This window comes from Phaethon aethereus (assembly GCF_964289735.1).
Source record: "Phaethon aethereus genome assembly, chromosome: 3".
Lineage (NCBI taxonomy): Eukaryota > Metazoa > Chordata > Aves > Phaethontiformes > Phaethontidae > Phaethon > Phaethon aethereus.
The window spans coordinates 34951251-34966078 of NC_138576.1; the positions used below are offsets into that span (position 1 = coordinate 34951251).

The 14828-nt window shown below is 40.7% G+C and overlaps 1 protein-coding gene across 9 annotated transcripts in view; it reads left to right on the forward strand.

Moving 5' to 3' along the window:
- RIMS1 (regulating synaptic membrane exocytosis 1) overlaps positions 1-14522 on the forward strand; it is a gene marked incomplete at its 5' end in the record, with an annotated part of 337770 nt that extends 323248 nt beyond the window's left edge. For all 9 annotated transcript variants that reach the window (XM_081997758.1, XM_081997761.1, XM_081997759.1 and 6 more), the window contains 5 exons: positions 4473-4614; positions 9295-9407; positions 12121-12222; positions 13198-13337; positions 13699-14522. In XM_081997758.1, the coding sequence (XP_081853884.1) occupies positions 4473-4614; positions 9295-9407; positions 12121-12222; positions 13198-13337; positions 13699-13917 (716 nt within the window). In that variant the 3' untranslated portion in view covers positions 13918-14522. The remainder of the gene's footprint in view (positions 1-4472; positions 4615-9294; positions 9408-12120; positions 12223-13197; positions 13338-13698) is intronic.
- Between the last annotated feature and the right edge of the window lie 306 nt (positions 14523-14828).

Below are 14828 nucleotides of genomic sequence, written 5' to 3' on the forward strand. Positions count from 1 at the left end.
ATACTGAAACAAGAGCAAAATGTAGTGGTTGCCTCCAGGCACCACATGGAGCCCAGAGAAAAAGCCAGGCCAATGGTGATGGCTTGTGCAGTCATGCCTTTGCTAAGGGCCATCATGGATACAAGTCATTCTGAGGTGTTTGTCCTGGCATTGTCCTCTCTGAAATGGATGCCTTTAGAAACACAAAGCTAGCCTTGAGGTGTCTCTAGCAGACCATCTTAATTCTATAGATAGTATCACTGACCCTTTCTCGCCAACACAATTCTCTTGTCAATAACTTTTTGCTCCTGGATGCTATACTTGAAAGTCATTAGGGAGTACAGAAACTGGGGACACATCAATTGCACTAATACTTTGTGCAAATGTTAGTACATACACTAACAAGCTTTCCTTTTGCTCTTCAACATCACTTAGATCAGGATCTCCATTAATTTGCTTTAGTCTGAGAAAACCAAAATTAGGGACCAGTTTCTTGCCAGACTAAAAAGCAATCACTATAGGCTATATTTATAATAGGTAGGCTGAAATAGCACATTGCATACACTCATCAGTGTGTTGTAACAGGGTGCTACAACAAGGCAGTTGATGAATTGCAGAATGCTTACAAGCTGTGTATCTTTTGTAGCTGCAGATGGCTGCTTTATGATCCTTTTGCATAATAAGGATCCTTTATGATCCTTATTAAATCTGCAAAAATGTTCATTACAGTTGCTCTGTAATACTTTTTCTCTAGCTTGTACCTGTTAAACTATGTGTTTAGACGCAATTTATGCACATGGGTCTGCATTTCTGCATGCAGAAAGCCTTACACAATTGACATGGCAGACAGAAGCATATAGACCATTTTGGAGTAAATTTTGCCCCTAAATGGTGTTCAGTATAGACCCAGTTTATCTTCAGTCTGCACAATGAATATAGGGTAATTTACACAGTGTGGGCAAATAACTGTAATATATTATAAAATTTAATTGTACGTATCAAACGAATAAAAATCTTCATTCTTCAATAGATACCCAGCCAAGAGTAGAAAATCTTCTCAATGTATCATAGCATAGATACTGAACTTAAATATTTTATGAACTTTTACTGCTTGTATAAAGACAGGGTTCCAAAGATATATGCAGAACTGCTAGATTAGAAGTCATACAAGATGAAAATTAAAGTTTAAAAAAAAATATTATCAAGAGCAGGAGAAACACTGGTAGTTGTTGGGATCCAGTATTTCATTGTGCAGTCAATGCAGGACTGGAATTTGTACCCCAGAGTCACTTCACATTACTGGGGTGCCTCAAGAAATAACAGCAGTTCTCACCTCAGCTGTGTGCTAAGCACCTCCCTCCTTTGCAGAATGGGGTTTTACTGAGAAGTTTGCAGGAGTGCACCAACAAGATAAAATGTTCTCATTACTTTTTTTGCTATAAGTGGATGAAAAAAATTATAATATGCATAACCGACCAAGGTTAAAACTTGCAAAACCTGTGCAACATCTTTTTGGTTCTTAGTCATGGGCCAAAGCAATTCCCTTTATGCCATAAAACTCTTCATGTGTTTTACCATTTTGTTTTGGGTTACTTTTATGTTATATTTCTGATTGTACTGCAGAATATTAGGACTGAGGTTATAAAATGAAACGTGCAGGAAGACTCTAGTTTTCCCAAGAAACATTGTGGATATTAGTAGCACTTACAAGAGGAGGCAAAAGAATTTTTTTTAATCTTCAACCTGAAAAAAAATGTTGACAAGAGAAAAAAGAAATTGAATCCAGCACAGTAAGACACAAAGAGCAGTGACTTGAAAAGTATTCGGAAAAAGACAATCTGGTATTTGCAGCACAGTGAGACAAGGTTGTGGACTTGCTTATGGCCATGTAAAAGGATTCCTACTTCACAGTCTGTGCATTTAAAATCTGTGGAGCAAAGATGTTCAAGCAGCAATATGGATGTTATCCATGATAATATAAAATTACTCTTTCAAAAAAAAAACTTGCTATTTTCAATCTCTACTGTTGCTCAAAGCTAAAATGATCATATCTGTAATTTAGTCTATGGATTTTTTTACAGTGATTATTTCTACGAATATGTTCTTCATGATGCTTTCCCAACAGTCTAATACCTAAGTTTTTGCACCCACCATGTTGTCCAGGTGGTCCAGAGCAACATGTCTTTCCCAATTTGTGCCAAGGGCATGATGATCTTGTAACTACGTCTCATCACTCCCATTTCCTGAGCCGTGAATACTCACAGGCAACCCTGTCCAGCTGCCCACATTTCAGGCTCTACCATATTATATCCTTTGGGTCATGCTGCCTGATCTGGCTGGCTCCAGAAAAGGCAGGGAGTAAACCCCATAATGTCACCCGCTTTGTAGGAGCAGATGGAAACAGAGGCACTCGCAGAGAGGTCCCAGCAAGAGAGAGAAGCACAAAACAACATGAGTGGCAAATGCATGGCTACTGAAAATGTGAGAATCCTGCTCTGGCACAGGGCTCTGCATGTGGGTTATACTTCCTGGGCTGCCTTTTGATTCATTTTTGATGCTCAGCTTACCTTTCAGCATTGATATGCTGGGCACACCATCTATTTTTAAAGATAAAGCTCACGTCCAAAATGTGGTGGGTTTTTTTCTACATACGGAGTCACTGAAGTTCCAGCAAATACCTTCCACAGCCACCTGCACTGTCTAAGAGTGGAGCCTGGTCTGCCTGGTGTACCTTGTCTAGCCTAGTCTTACCTCACGTTTAGCAACACAATAATGCGTTTTCAGCTGACCAAGGACCGGGAATTTGCAGTTGCAGTGGCCCGCAGGAAAACCTCAGCGCTGTTGGCCTCAGACGAGAGTAAAGGATCTGTGGAAGCAGATGATTTCTTCCACTCAGAGGCATTTGTTTCTCTGCTTCTGGGTGGCCATAGATAAACAATCCCTGGGCCAGAAGGCTTGAAAGGAAAACCACAGCCTCTTTTGCTGTGGCGCAGCCTCTTCTTAGCCCAATATATAACTTATTTCTTTTTTGCTTTGGCCGTGTCTTCTGTCTGCTAGCTCCAGAGAGGTTACTGTGATAACCCCAGGAGAGGGGGAGCTGCTCTCTCCCATGTGGTTTCTCCTTGCCCTCCTCCAGCTCTGCAGACCCAAAGAGCAAGGGCCAGCTATTCTCACCGGCACGTTTAATCTTCCTGAGCGATGGGCAGGCTGTGCAGGGGATACCAAATCATAGCCTTTATGCGAAGAGAGGTCAAGATCTGTCAGCTTCAAACGTCAACCATGCCCATGTGAAACGGGAAGATGAAAAAATTTTCAGAGCAATTCAGTCTCTAACACAGGTGGAGGTGGAAGAAACTTTTTTTTTTTTTTCAGATGCTCCCCTGAGCAGACTGAAAAGGAAGCAGAGACTTAGCAGAGAGCAAATGAAGGAGCACTGAAATGAAGGGGAAAATGCAGGAGACTGGTTTTGCATATACTTACGTGAAACTTTATCAAATCTATGACTTCCTGAGAGAAAATAATGTTGCCCGTTGAATGACAGGCTGAACTAAATGAAAACAAATAGGACACTGAGTCTGAAGGCAACGCATACTGTTACATCACACAGAGACTTTGGTGGAAGTATTTCAGTTAAAGGTCTGAGAATGAGTGTCGTCATTTAGAAGCCTAATTTCTGCCATGCGACAGCAGAATTCATTGTAGATCAGCCATTGCACCTTGAGCCCATAACCACCCCTGGAAAGGACCGGAAGCTCTCCTTGCTCAAGGGTAACACAAAACCTTCTAGGTGGAACTCAAATTGCGTTTTAAGGAATGTGTGATGGAAGCTTTTCCAAATGGATCAATTCTTTAAATAATTTCACAAGATTTTGCTCCCTAGTGTTCAGTTGCAAGCCTAGACTCTGTGAAGTCCATCATCTTCCACATGGATTCTCCAAAGAGTTAATTCTACTTAGGAAGTGCTGAGATGAGAAGTTATGTAAAGCTCATTGTTTACTTTGAAGAATTTCTGTGGTGAAAAGTAAGATTTTGCTGGGTCAAAACACATTATTATATTTTTGATACTAAATATTTTAGTACTCTACTTAACATTTTTCTGTTGAATGCATGAATGGTTTTTTTCCCTCTCTTTTCCTGTGAGAGTTGTAACTTCTTTTGTAGTCACCCAACCTAACTGACAAGGTGGCTAGAGACTCCTTACCAAGTGTATGTTAGCAGACACTATCACAGTCATTTTGTCTACATTCTGACTGTATAGAGGTTATTAATAAGACATCTGATTTCTGAAGTTTGCCCTAGGCTGCAGCCCTTCTAGAGAGAGGTCTTCACCAGTTTGCAACTGAGGAAGATACATTCCATCTTCGATCAGAATAGTCTTTTTGTATTATTAAATAGTAATGGTCAAGTCATATCACTTGTTGGGGGAAAACTGCAAGGAAAGGCTTTGGTCTAAGTTGTTATTCTAACTGCCACTTCTTTTTCTCTGCTTTCAGAGGCTGGCAACAAGAAGCTAAAGAGCACGATACAGAGAAGCACAGAGACAGGAATGGCAGCAGAGATGAGAAGTCGTATGGTTCGACAGCCAAGTCGGGAATCCACTGATGGCAGCATAAATAGTTACAGCTCCGAGGGCAAGTAAGTAGCATTAAAAACATCAGTAATGTAGGAGAAATGTCTTGTCTTTGTAAGAAAACGTGGGATGTGAACAGAGGTCCCAGCTCTGGCTGATGGGCATAGCTTTGTGTACAGATTCTTCCTCTTGAAACATTTGCAAAACTGAACTATTTCGGGAACATAACACAAATTTCTTAAAAATGGAAATTGAGAGAGTACTTCTTAGGGATTCACATTTTCCCTGTCACCCACTGAAGCATTTTTTTCATCAAAAGACAACTGAATTCAGACAACGTTATTTAAAACAAAACATAGGGGTATTTTTTCTTTGAGTTATGTTTGGATTAACTCAGAGTTAAACTTCAGATGTTGTATGTAAACCCCTGTGATATGAAGCTCTGTTCAGTATATACAGAGAGAGTTTAGTTTGGAGTTGGTCCAAGTCTCTTATTGAGAATTGTAAACCCAGAGTCCAGCTGCCCCATCAGCTGAAATCAGGCAGACAACCGTGGGCAATGGGGCAGCTGTTTTCATTCACTGCTGAATGACTCGGTCTGTAGGAAAGGAGAACAAAGGCAGGTTTGACACAAAAGTGTGTGTGAATACTCCAGCCTCTTCACAGCTCTCAGTGGGACTCTACTATGTGTGCCAAGACACAGTGGTCACTAGGGAATTCTTAGAAGATGCCTCCCCACAAAAGGAGAAACTGAGGGTAGACAAATCCACCCTATAAACCTGGAAAAAATGGGAGACTGGGACTTCCTTGACTTCATCTTTTTCTGTGCTTACCGTGTGACCACAATTGCTACTGCACATTGTATAAGGTACGAAGAGCCAGGGGCAGCCGTGGTGGTTGCAAGGAGCTGTGTAAAGGTGCAGTTTCTCCATCATCAGATGATCTCACCACCCTCATTTTTTTACAAGGGTGATGAGATACTGGAACAGGTCACCCAGAGCAGTTGTGGATGCCTAATCATTGGAAGTGTTCAAGGTCAGGTTGGGTGGGGCTTTGAGCAACCTGATCTAGTGAAAGATGTCCCTGCCCATGGCAGCAGGATTGCACTAGATTATCCTTAAAAGTCCCTCCCAATCCAAACCGTTCTATGATTCTGCTAACAATTGCAGGACTCATGTAAGAAAAAAGATTCCATTATTAATAACTCAAAAACAAAGTAGTTAAGCAAGTTGTGAGGGACAAAAGTAAAACACCCTGGTATTTTTTCCAGTATGATCCTATGATAGGACATTACCTTTACCCTTCAGCACTTCATCCTGCCATCCTCCTTCCTCTCTCTAGGCTGGAGTGTCAGTCTGTAAGGGACCAGTCACTCATCACGATGCCAAAGGGCCCAATAAACTGGACCCTGCTAAGGGTGAGCTGGGGGAACCTGTTTCCCTGGTTAGCAATATGGGAGGAGTGAGAGCTCAGCACTGACAGTGAGGACCTTTTCAGACCTTTTCAGGATGTTCATAGAGGAACAGCCTAATCCTTTGCTCCACCTTCAGAGTATGTAAACGGATTTGGCAAGTCTTGGGTGGCCGGGGTCTCCATCTGGAGGTCACAGCAGGCATCTGAAGGAGAGAAACTGCAAGGTAGAGCTGTAAATTGTTGACTTGAGAACCAGCCTCTGAGCAAGGCAGTGAAGAGAGCAACCCTGGAACATAAATGGGGTGCTTGCTCCTTATTGGGACATATAGCAGTCTGGCTGTGCCTATTGGGACTTAGTTTGAAAATCATCCTCTAGAAGTAGGTCAATCTTCAAGGTAAAGTGGGCTACCGTAAGCTGGTAGTCACACTACCTGTATCTTACATCTTGTTTCTGCCTCCTTAGCTCCTGTGCCTGTTCCCCATCTTCTTCTTCCCCAGCACCAGTTCTGCCTCTGATAAGTCTCCTTACGTCTCTCAGCTCTCTCATACAATAGATTTCTTCATATCTGACCACGCTTGTCCTGCTTTTCCAATCCATACTTTTGGCACCAGCTCCCTAACTTTTCACTATGTTTCTGTCCCAGACTTTTGGTTTGATAGAGTTACCAGCTCCTCGTTCTACTCAACTTCATTTCCTGACTTCAAACCCATTTCACACTTGACCTTAGCCTTAACTAATGTCCGTGATCTCCACATCCCTATTCCAGTCCCTGGCAAGGGTAAAGAAATGCCAGTGAAGTGAGAATACCACCAATATCTATCAGTGACTCTGATGGGAAGCCCAGGAGAATGGGCCAAAGGAGGCGGATAACAAAACTCAGGTGAAACAGTTAAATATATCTTACTGCAATGCAGGAAGAGAAACATTCCACAAACCACAAGGCTATAGATAAAAGGGATGCCAGAGGGCTCTGTTCATCGCGGCGCTGTACTTTGTGGCTTAGAAAACATCTCTAAAGTCTTCTGGTTTTTTATGGTTCTGTGATTTAGCTATAGATCAAATCCTCAGATCCTCTGTGAATTTATTTGAGTTTGATAGAATAACGTTAGTTTAAAGCAGCTCTGGGTTTAGTTCACAATGAATGAAGAATGTTAAATGTGGAGATTCTGTGACACTTTCTGTAAGAAAGATGACCAGTTAAACAATCTTGTACTGTATAATCACTTCCCCTATGTGCATCACTGCCCAGTTTTTAGAACATGAACTGGACACAACTGCAAGGTGAAGGGGAAGCTGCACAACTGCATCACATAATCAGGGGTACATGCACTGTGCCAGCTGATCTTAAAATCCTCTCCCTCCTTCTTCTGGGCCTTTTTCAAATGTTAGAAATGTCACCTTTAACTTCAGATGTTATTTCCAGTGTGAGCACGAATCAGTTTTTGACCTTGTATTCAGACTTCTCCTACATTTGAATAGCAAAGCTGTTTGCTAGTTTTTTCCTGTCTCCTGTGAGATTCCCATCAAAATCAGCAAGAGCTTGACTTTGGTTGCATTAGCGTTTTGTCTTCAGTTCACTCTTGACATTCCTGTAGATGGGTAATGACGACAATGAGGAAATGCTTCTGTTAAGTTTGCACAAGCTACTTTTCCTTCCGTGTTTGAGAATGTGAATGAGCTGAGAATGCAGTCCTACAGTAGATACCCCTGGTACCATGTTACATTCTTCTGCTTGACCCATAACCTGAGTTTAACGAATGAGAATTAATGTACAATGAGGTGAATAGAGTAGTTCACACCCTTCATTATTTGTATAGCTACAGGTGTCTGAAAAGTGGGAAGGCTCTCAAGTGAAGATTTTCAATGTTGTTAGTCATTCCATAGAAAAATGTAACAGGCGTTTTGGGGAAAAAGGGCAAAGAAATGAGCAAGAAACTTCTCATAGCAGGGGCAAGAGTGAATGAGTAGTGCCACTGGGGAGAGAAGGCTGTGTGTCTTGTTGGGTCGGGTGAGTGGCTTGAACCTGCATCTCATGGTTAGGTGAATGTTGTAACTGGTGGGCTGATGATTGAACTGGAAACCTTAAGGTTCTTTTCCTCCTCCATCTACAGAAACCTTCTTAAATATGATTTAAAACCAAACTGCTGTGAAAAGCTTATCTTTTGGTAAATCAGAGTTTTCTAGTGAAAAGCACTCTGTGATATTTTCTGGCCAGCTTTAGTTTCAGGCAGTCTATACATTGATGCAGGCGTAGTAAGATCAGTTAGTCTGGAAGAGAGGAATGGGCCTTTTCTTTCGAACTTACTGGAGTTTGCAGAGAATTTTCATTGTGAACTGAATGACTGGAGCACATAATCCTGACCTGTAGAAATCAAAGATTTTCACACTAGATGTTTCCAGTACAAGTTTTGTGATTATTTTCTCCAGTCTAATAACAGTCTAATAGGGAATTTCCTTTGAGGGGGAAGCAGATACAGAATGGTGGGTGGCCTGCCAGATAAGATGCTATCTAGACTTGGTTCAGAGTCTATTCTTGTGTTCCTCATAATTGTGATGAGGCAGTCAAAGATGAGTCTCCGCACCGTGGCTCATTCTCTCTCTCTCCTTTTTGTTTTTGTTTGGTTTGTTTGTTTGTTTTTGTTATTTTTTGGAGATTGTGTATCTATTAAAAAGAAAGATAGATTCTGGAATACAAGAAAGCAGCTTGGAAAAGTCCATATATTCTGTGCCAATGTATTACCATTTAGTTTGTGTCCTGTGGGTACCAACTGTAGATCCAGATGTGGCTACCAGCATGTTTTGGCTAGGGAGTGGCATCAGGCTTAGCTCTAACCAACACTAGTACTACCTGCCAGTTTACTGCTTCATTAAACAGCTGAAACAATCAAATTAATTTAGTGTATACATCTGTTTTCCCTGTTTGTTCTACTGATGCGGATGGGGTTTGGATGTATGTGTAGACATAAAACAGTATTACAAGGTAAATCAAGCATTCAAGAATGAAGAATGATAGGCTATTAAATTTCATGAGGCTTTTTATGTTTTCTCATACAAGGTCACTCATAGTTTTGTCACATGTCAGGCTCTTCACGGCTTCTGGAGAACTCCTTAGCAAGAACTGCTTTATGGACTACTTCGGGTCCATGTGCAGAATTTCACTACACTTCTTTGGGGTCCGTGGGAAACAGCTCGTTCCTGATGCTGCAGAACAATTTGTGGCTGCATATCCTGAGTTGCTTGCCTTGTATAAGTAGTACTTTCAAGGTAAATGCTGTAGGACAATAGAAATTAATCCTGTTCTTATGCTTAACCAGCTTTTATTTTGCTTCAGCTTAATATTTCCTGGAGTACGGCTGGGCGCTGACAGTCAGTTTAGTGATTTCCTCGACGGACTTGGACCTGCACAGTTAGTAGGCCGACAAACGCTAGCAACCCCTGCCATGGGTAAGAATAATATGTTCTCCTCTGTTAAATTAATAATAAACCAATTAACTAATGCACACACTGCCAGACTTTTACAGGTGACTTCCTTCACTGTAAGCATGAAGGTCCTATATGCAGTCATTGGTATTTCTAGCACCCAAAATGGGGTGAGAAACAGTAGTTTTTCCCTATGTGAGGTGTCTGCTAATCTCATTTGCAATCTGAAGATGGGGATTGCAGTTTACTTCCCACTCGAAATTATTGTGGCTTCTCCAGTTGTAGCTCACCGCAATATCCCAGCTGTTCAGAGTTTGTATTTACTTGCCACAGATTATATTGGATGTGACAGTTTCTGACCAAACTCTGCACCTGTCCAAGCCTAGTTCATCATGAAGTAATGGGAAACTTCTGCCCTCATTCGCAATGCCCAATAATCAGTTGCTGATAAAGCTGGTGTTTGTCATGAAAGAGACTAAATCCTTTACTACAGCAGCTGCCTGGGCCTATGTGCAGCCTTCCCTATTCCATACCGGTCTGGATTTCCCTATAGTAGCATTAGCTCTATCTTGGTTATGACTAGAGTATGAGTGTAGTACAACAGCACAGTACTGTTTAAGTATCTTTGGAAAGGTTTCATCATTTTTTGCTTATATATGAGCAATTCTTATCCATGCTGTAGCATGTTAAGTGAGTAGTCCTTGATCCACTACTGTAACTGTACTTCTGCTGGAAATTATAAGCAGCCAATGCTTCAGTACAGCTGTCTTGGGAGAATCAACTTCAGGAAGGGCTACTGAGACAATTCTGAAAAAGGAGAGAGAAACAGAAAGAAAAATTGCAGAAGAGAGAGTTCCCCTCCCAATTAATGAGCAGAAGGAGACAGAAACTTTCTTGAGAATGCTTTGAGTACCCCATAAGGCAAAAGTTGCTGTGAAGTCCAAATAACTGCTACTTTTCTATTGCATTAATAAGCACCAAACTTGTTAAATAAATTCTTTTTTGTTTTGAATGCGAAGGTATTTGTGGGATGATTTGCCCAATGAAAATCTAAGTGACTCTATTGGTATGAATATAAGGGTCTAGATTTCTTCCATCTATTTATTTTAATCTTGTTTTCTGGCTAAATATTTTTCTGCAGATTAATTAATATGTTTATTTTCACTTCTTAGAACTGTTTTAGTTAGTTACTAAAGGCACAAATTTTGGCCCCTCAAAACAGCACTCAGTAATGTTTTTTAACAATTTTCAGGAGACCTTCTACGTTGCATCCTTTCACTAGTGATAATTTGAAAACGTTTGTATTACCACTCCCCCTTCTGGTATCGCATGTTTTATTTTGGATATGTGATACAGAGATGTGCTCTAAAAAGTCTTGTTGGAATTTTCCTGTGAACTATTCTTAGCGCAACACAGAACTCTGTTTATTCAAGCAAAGTTTGATTGATTAAAAAAGCCTTCCCTGCTGCTCTGTCATACCTCAAGTACCAAGGTAAAAACACTGCTTTAATATACTGTTAGACAAGCATGTGAAAGTCTCATGCCCAATTAATTTCAAAATGCTGTCTTTCTAAATCTGGACCCCGATTTCTATAGTTCAGGACTGCCTATTTTTGGCTGTGCTTTTTAGACAATCAGGGTTTACAAGTCAAATATATCCATACTCAGGTGTTTCATGTATTTATTTATACCTATCTAAATGCACAAGTGTCAGATAGCTGCCCATGTCGTACTCTGCATTTTTTATTCTAAGTGGCCTGTTAGATTTCTACCTAGCTGGTTCCATGGTGTATGAAACCATAGAGACACAATGCTTTGAGCATCAGCCCATAGTTGACTTCCCTTGCATTTTATTATCTCAATCAGAATGGTGGTTGGTCTTGGACTAAGCAGTTTCCTTTTTCTGCAGGAAATGTCATCTGTCAGAACTCGGGCAGGGTAACAAGTTTGACTACTTAGTAGCAGAATTAGCATCTTATTTTAACATGTTACATCATTTTATTCACACCAAAAATGGGTGTGGAAAACTGATAAAAACAGGAAAATTGTCAACTCTGTACTTGTTGCAGAAGAAGACCTCTTTTAAGCTCCTGGAGGGCAGGGCACCATTCTCTGAAGCTGTGCTATGACTATGATGTGCCTCATCTGGTTGGTGTCTCTGCCTCAGGCTGAGGATCCAGTCAGACAATGGTAGTTACAGAGGGTTTCAAAGTTAGCCTCTACCATCAGTCCTGCTACATCAGACAATGTCCCTTTGCACTGCCAGCTCTTGCATCTCAGCTTGGAGGCAGAAACATCCAGCTGAGGGGATTTCTGAACATGAGTTTGGGTTTTAGACTCTCTGAGTGTGGGATCACTGTTCGGGAAGCGCATGTCAGTGACCGGCACACTGGGGCAACAGTCCTAGGTAGGAAGTCTCTAGGTAATTCACCAGTGCAAAATTAAAGGTGTGGTGGTTATACCATACATAGTGTTGCTGTAAGTCTGCCTGCCTCCATGGATCAGAAATACTGAGCTCTGTTATAAACTGTACACCAAGAGAGGGCACCGTGCTCCCTAAGTATTTATCTTTAAGTCCTGATTTAAGGACAGAGAAATTAAAGGGATCAGGAGAAGAGGTGACAAGCACGCTAATGCAGCAGACTAGTAACAAACTAATCTGTTTCTCACTCTTACACCCTATCTCCCGGGCGATACTGCCTCTCCAAAATGTGGGCTTCTTTCTTCTCCCTCTCAGGTGACATCCAGATTGGAATGGTGGATAAAAAGGGCCAGCTGGAAGTTGAAGTCATTAGAGCCCGTGGCCTCACACAAAAACCTGGCTCCAAATCTACCCCAGGTAAGAAAAAAAAAAAAAAAAGAACAGAAGACAAGAATATGAAATACACTGATGAACTGGGGATCAGAGACTTTTTGAGCTCCTCATTAGCTGTCACTACATTTGCATTTTTATGGTTTGCTTTTCAACAAGGAATGTGTGCATGGGTATATCCTTGCTACTAATGTCTACTTTTTACCACCTCGCATGTGCCAATTGCATGCTACCTTTCAAGGAATGATTTTCCGCAACTCAACATCCATTCTGGAAGGAACATTTGCAGAAGTATTTCTGCATATCTTGGGCAAGTCGTATATCTCAGACGGGCTTTGTTGATGTAGGTGAAGTCCGTTGTGTTTGTTCCACATCAAAAAGAGATGGAGAACAGATGAAAGCGCTTTGAGCAAACAGCTTAATGGACCCACATGCCATGGTCTTCTGTGTGCAACAGTGCTTCAAGACAGCAGTTTATGCTAGTGCCAGTGACAATAATTTGTATAATGAATGAGATTTAATATTGTATCATTTTAGAAGGACATTTATGGAAGCTGTGGTTACTTTATAGAAATCATTATTAGAAGAGATATATAATCTCCACCACAACCACTGCTTACCATAACTGGAACAGTTGTTTTGGATAACATTTTGCCAAAAGGGTCCTCTGACCGCTAAACATACATAGAGACTCCAGAGTAGCTATCAGTGACAGTTAATTGCTGGCAAAGGGAAGTGTTTTTAAGATGACAGACATGAAATGGACCTGTTGTTAGTAACATCTTAGATCATTAAATTCAAGGTTTATAAAAATGAAATTGATTTCTTATGGGCTGTGTCATTTATTTTATAAATATAATTGTATTCAGATTATACAATGAAGATAGCATGTATCATTTTCTTTCCACTCAGCTCCCTTTTAAGGCACTTGTCCTCCAGCTCAGATGTGCAGTGTAGAAGTTTTTAAATCCAAAGATAAAATTTGTGATGTTCTGTTTGCAGCTCCGTATGTCAAAGTGTATTTATTGGAAAATGGAACATGTATAGCTAAGAAGAAGACAAGAATTGCACGGAAGACCCTCGATCCTTTGTACCAACAGACACTGGTTTTTGATGAAAGTCCACAGGGTAAAGTCCTTCAGGTCAGTTGCTTCTTAATCCCGTTTTAAGTGATCATTTGGAGAAGCACTTGAATGTTTACTTAAGTTTAAGCAATATGCATAACCCGTTCCAACTCAAAAAGCATTTAATTTTATAAATACCAACAAACATGTCCTTGTGGCTTGTGGTTTCAGACCTGTGAAATGTCTGGATGTATTAAACATTCCTCTTCTGTTGACCCTTGCTCGTGTCCTGCCGTTAGGTTTTCCCACAAGAGGGAGCAATCATTCACCCTTAAGAATAACATCTTCCTTACACTACACATAACAAAATACAGCAGGACTGGACATAATAAGCATGGGTTTGGGAACGATGCTGAACCTGTATTTTATGTTCTTCCAGGTAATAGTTTGGGGAGACTATGGCCGAATGGACCACAAATGCTTCATGGGAGTTGCCCAGATCCTTCTGGAGGAACTGGATCTGTCCAGTGTGGTAATAGGCTGGTATAAATTATTTCCACCTTCATCTCTAGTGGATCCAACCTTGACTCCCCTGACACGCAGGGCTTCCCAGTCATCTCTGGAAAGTTCAACTGGGCCTCCCTGCATTAGATCGTAGTAGCAGGTGCTGTCTAATAAAAACATCACCCAGCATAACAATTGGAACCAGATATTCACATGATCAAAAAACACTGTTGGGGAGAGACAATCACTTCTGTTTTTGCTTGTAGTAGTTATCCAAAAATACATGTTTGTCGAGAGGTGGCTTAAATTGACAGAACAAAGGTATATGGCCAATTTCTTAGCAGCTATCGCCGATGCTTATAATGATCAAAAAAAAAAAAAAAAAAGAGAGAAAGGGACCTGTAGATTCAAACTAAGTCAAAAATGAGCCAAACTGGAAGCTCTCACTCTGTTAACAATGTTATATTTTTCACATTTTGACAGAGCCCTCAAGCAGCGTTACCTTCCTGGTGTTTCAGCAGTTTTTCTGTACTTGTTATTTCCACTAGTTTTTTGCCATGTGATTCTGCTAGTTTTGTAGAAGTCCTCATGACACGAACAGAGACCCTTCCTTTCTTTTTCTAAACTAAACAAAAAAGGGCTGAAGCATATCTCTGTAAGCATCGTTAAAGTGTTCAACAGCCACAGTTACAATTTCAGCGAGTTAAATCGTTTCTCAGTTCTGGCACTTCCAAGTCTCTCACATGGGAACCCAGAACAAATGACCAATCTAAGTTATATTCTTAAAAATAAATAATCATCACAGTGCCACTTTTCCTTTGTAAAAAGCAGATATGTTTGCATTATATATACTAACTTTTATGTTTATGATGTTTTGCATGGAAGAATTTTGAAGAATTCTGCAACTACTGCTGGGGACTGGTATAAAGCAGCTTTAGTCTTAATTTTGACATTGAATATGTTACTGGTAATGCAGTTTTCCTCCTAGAAATGGAGAGGAAATATTTACGTTTCTGTGTATAAATGTATATTTGACTTCCCAAAATGTTGACCAGGAATGGATTG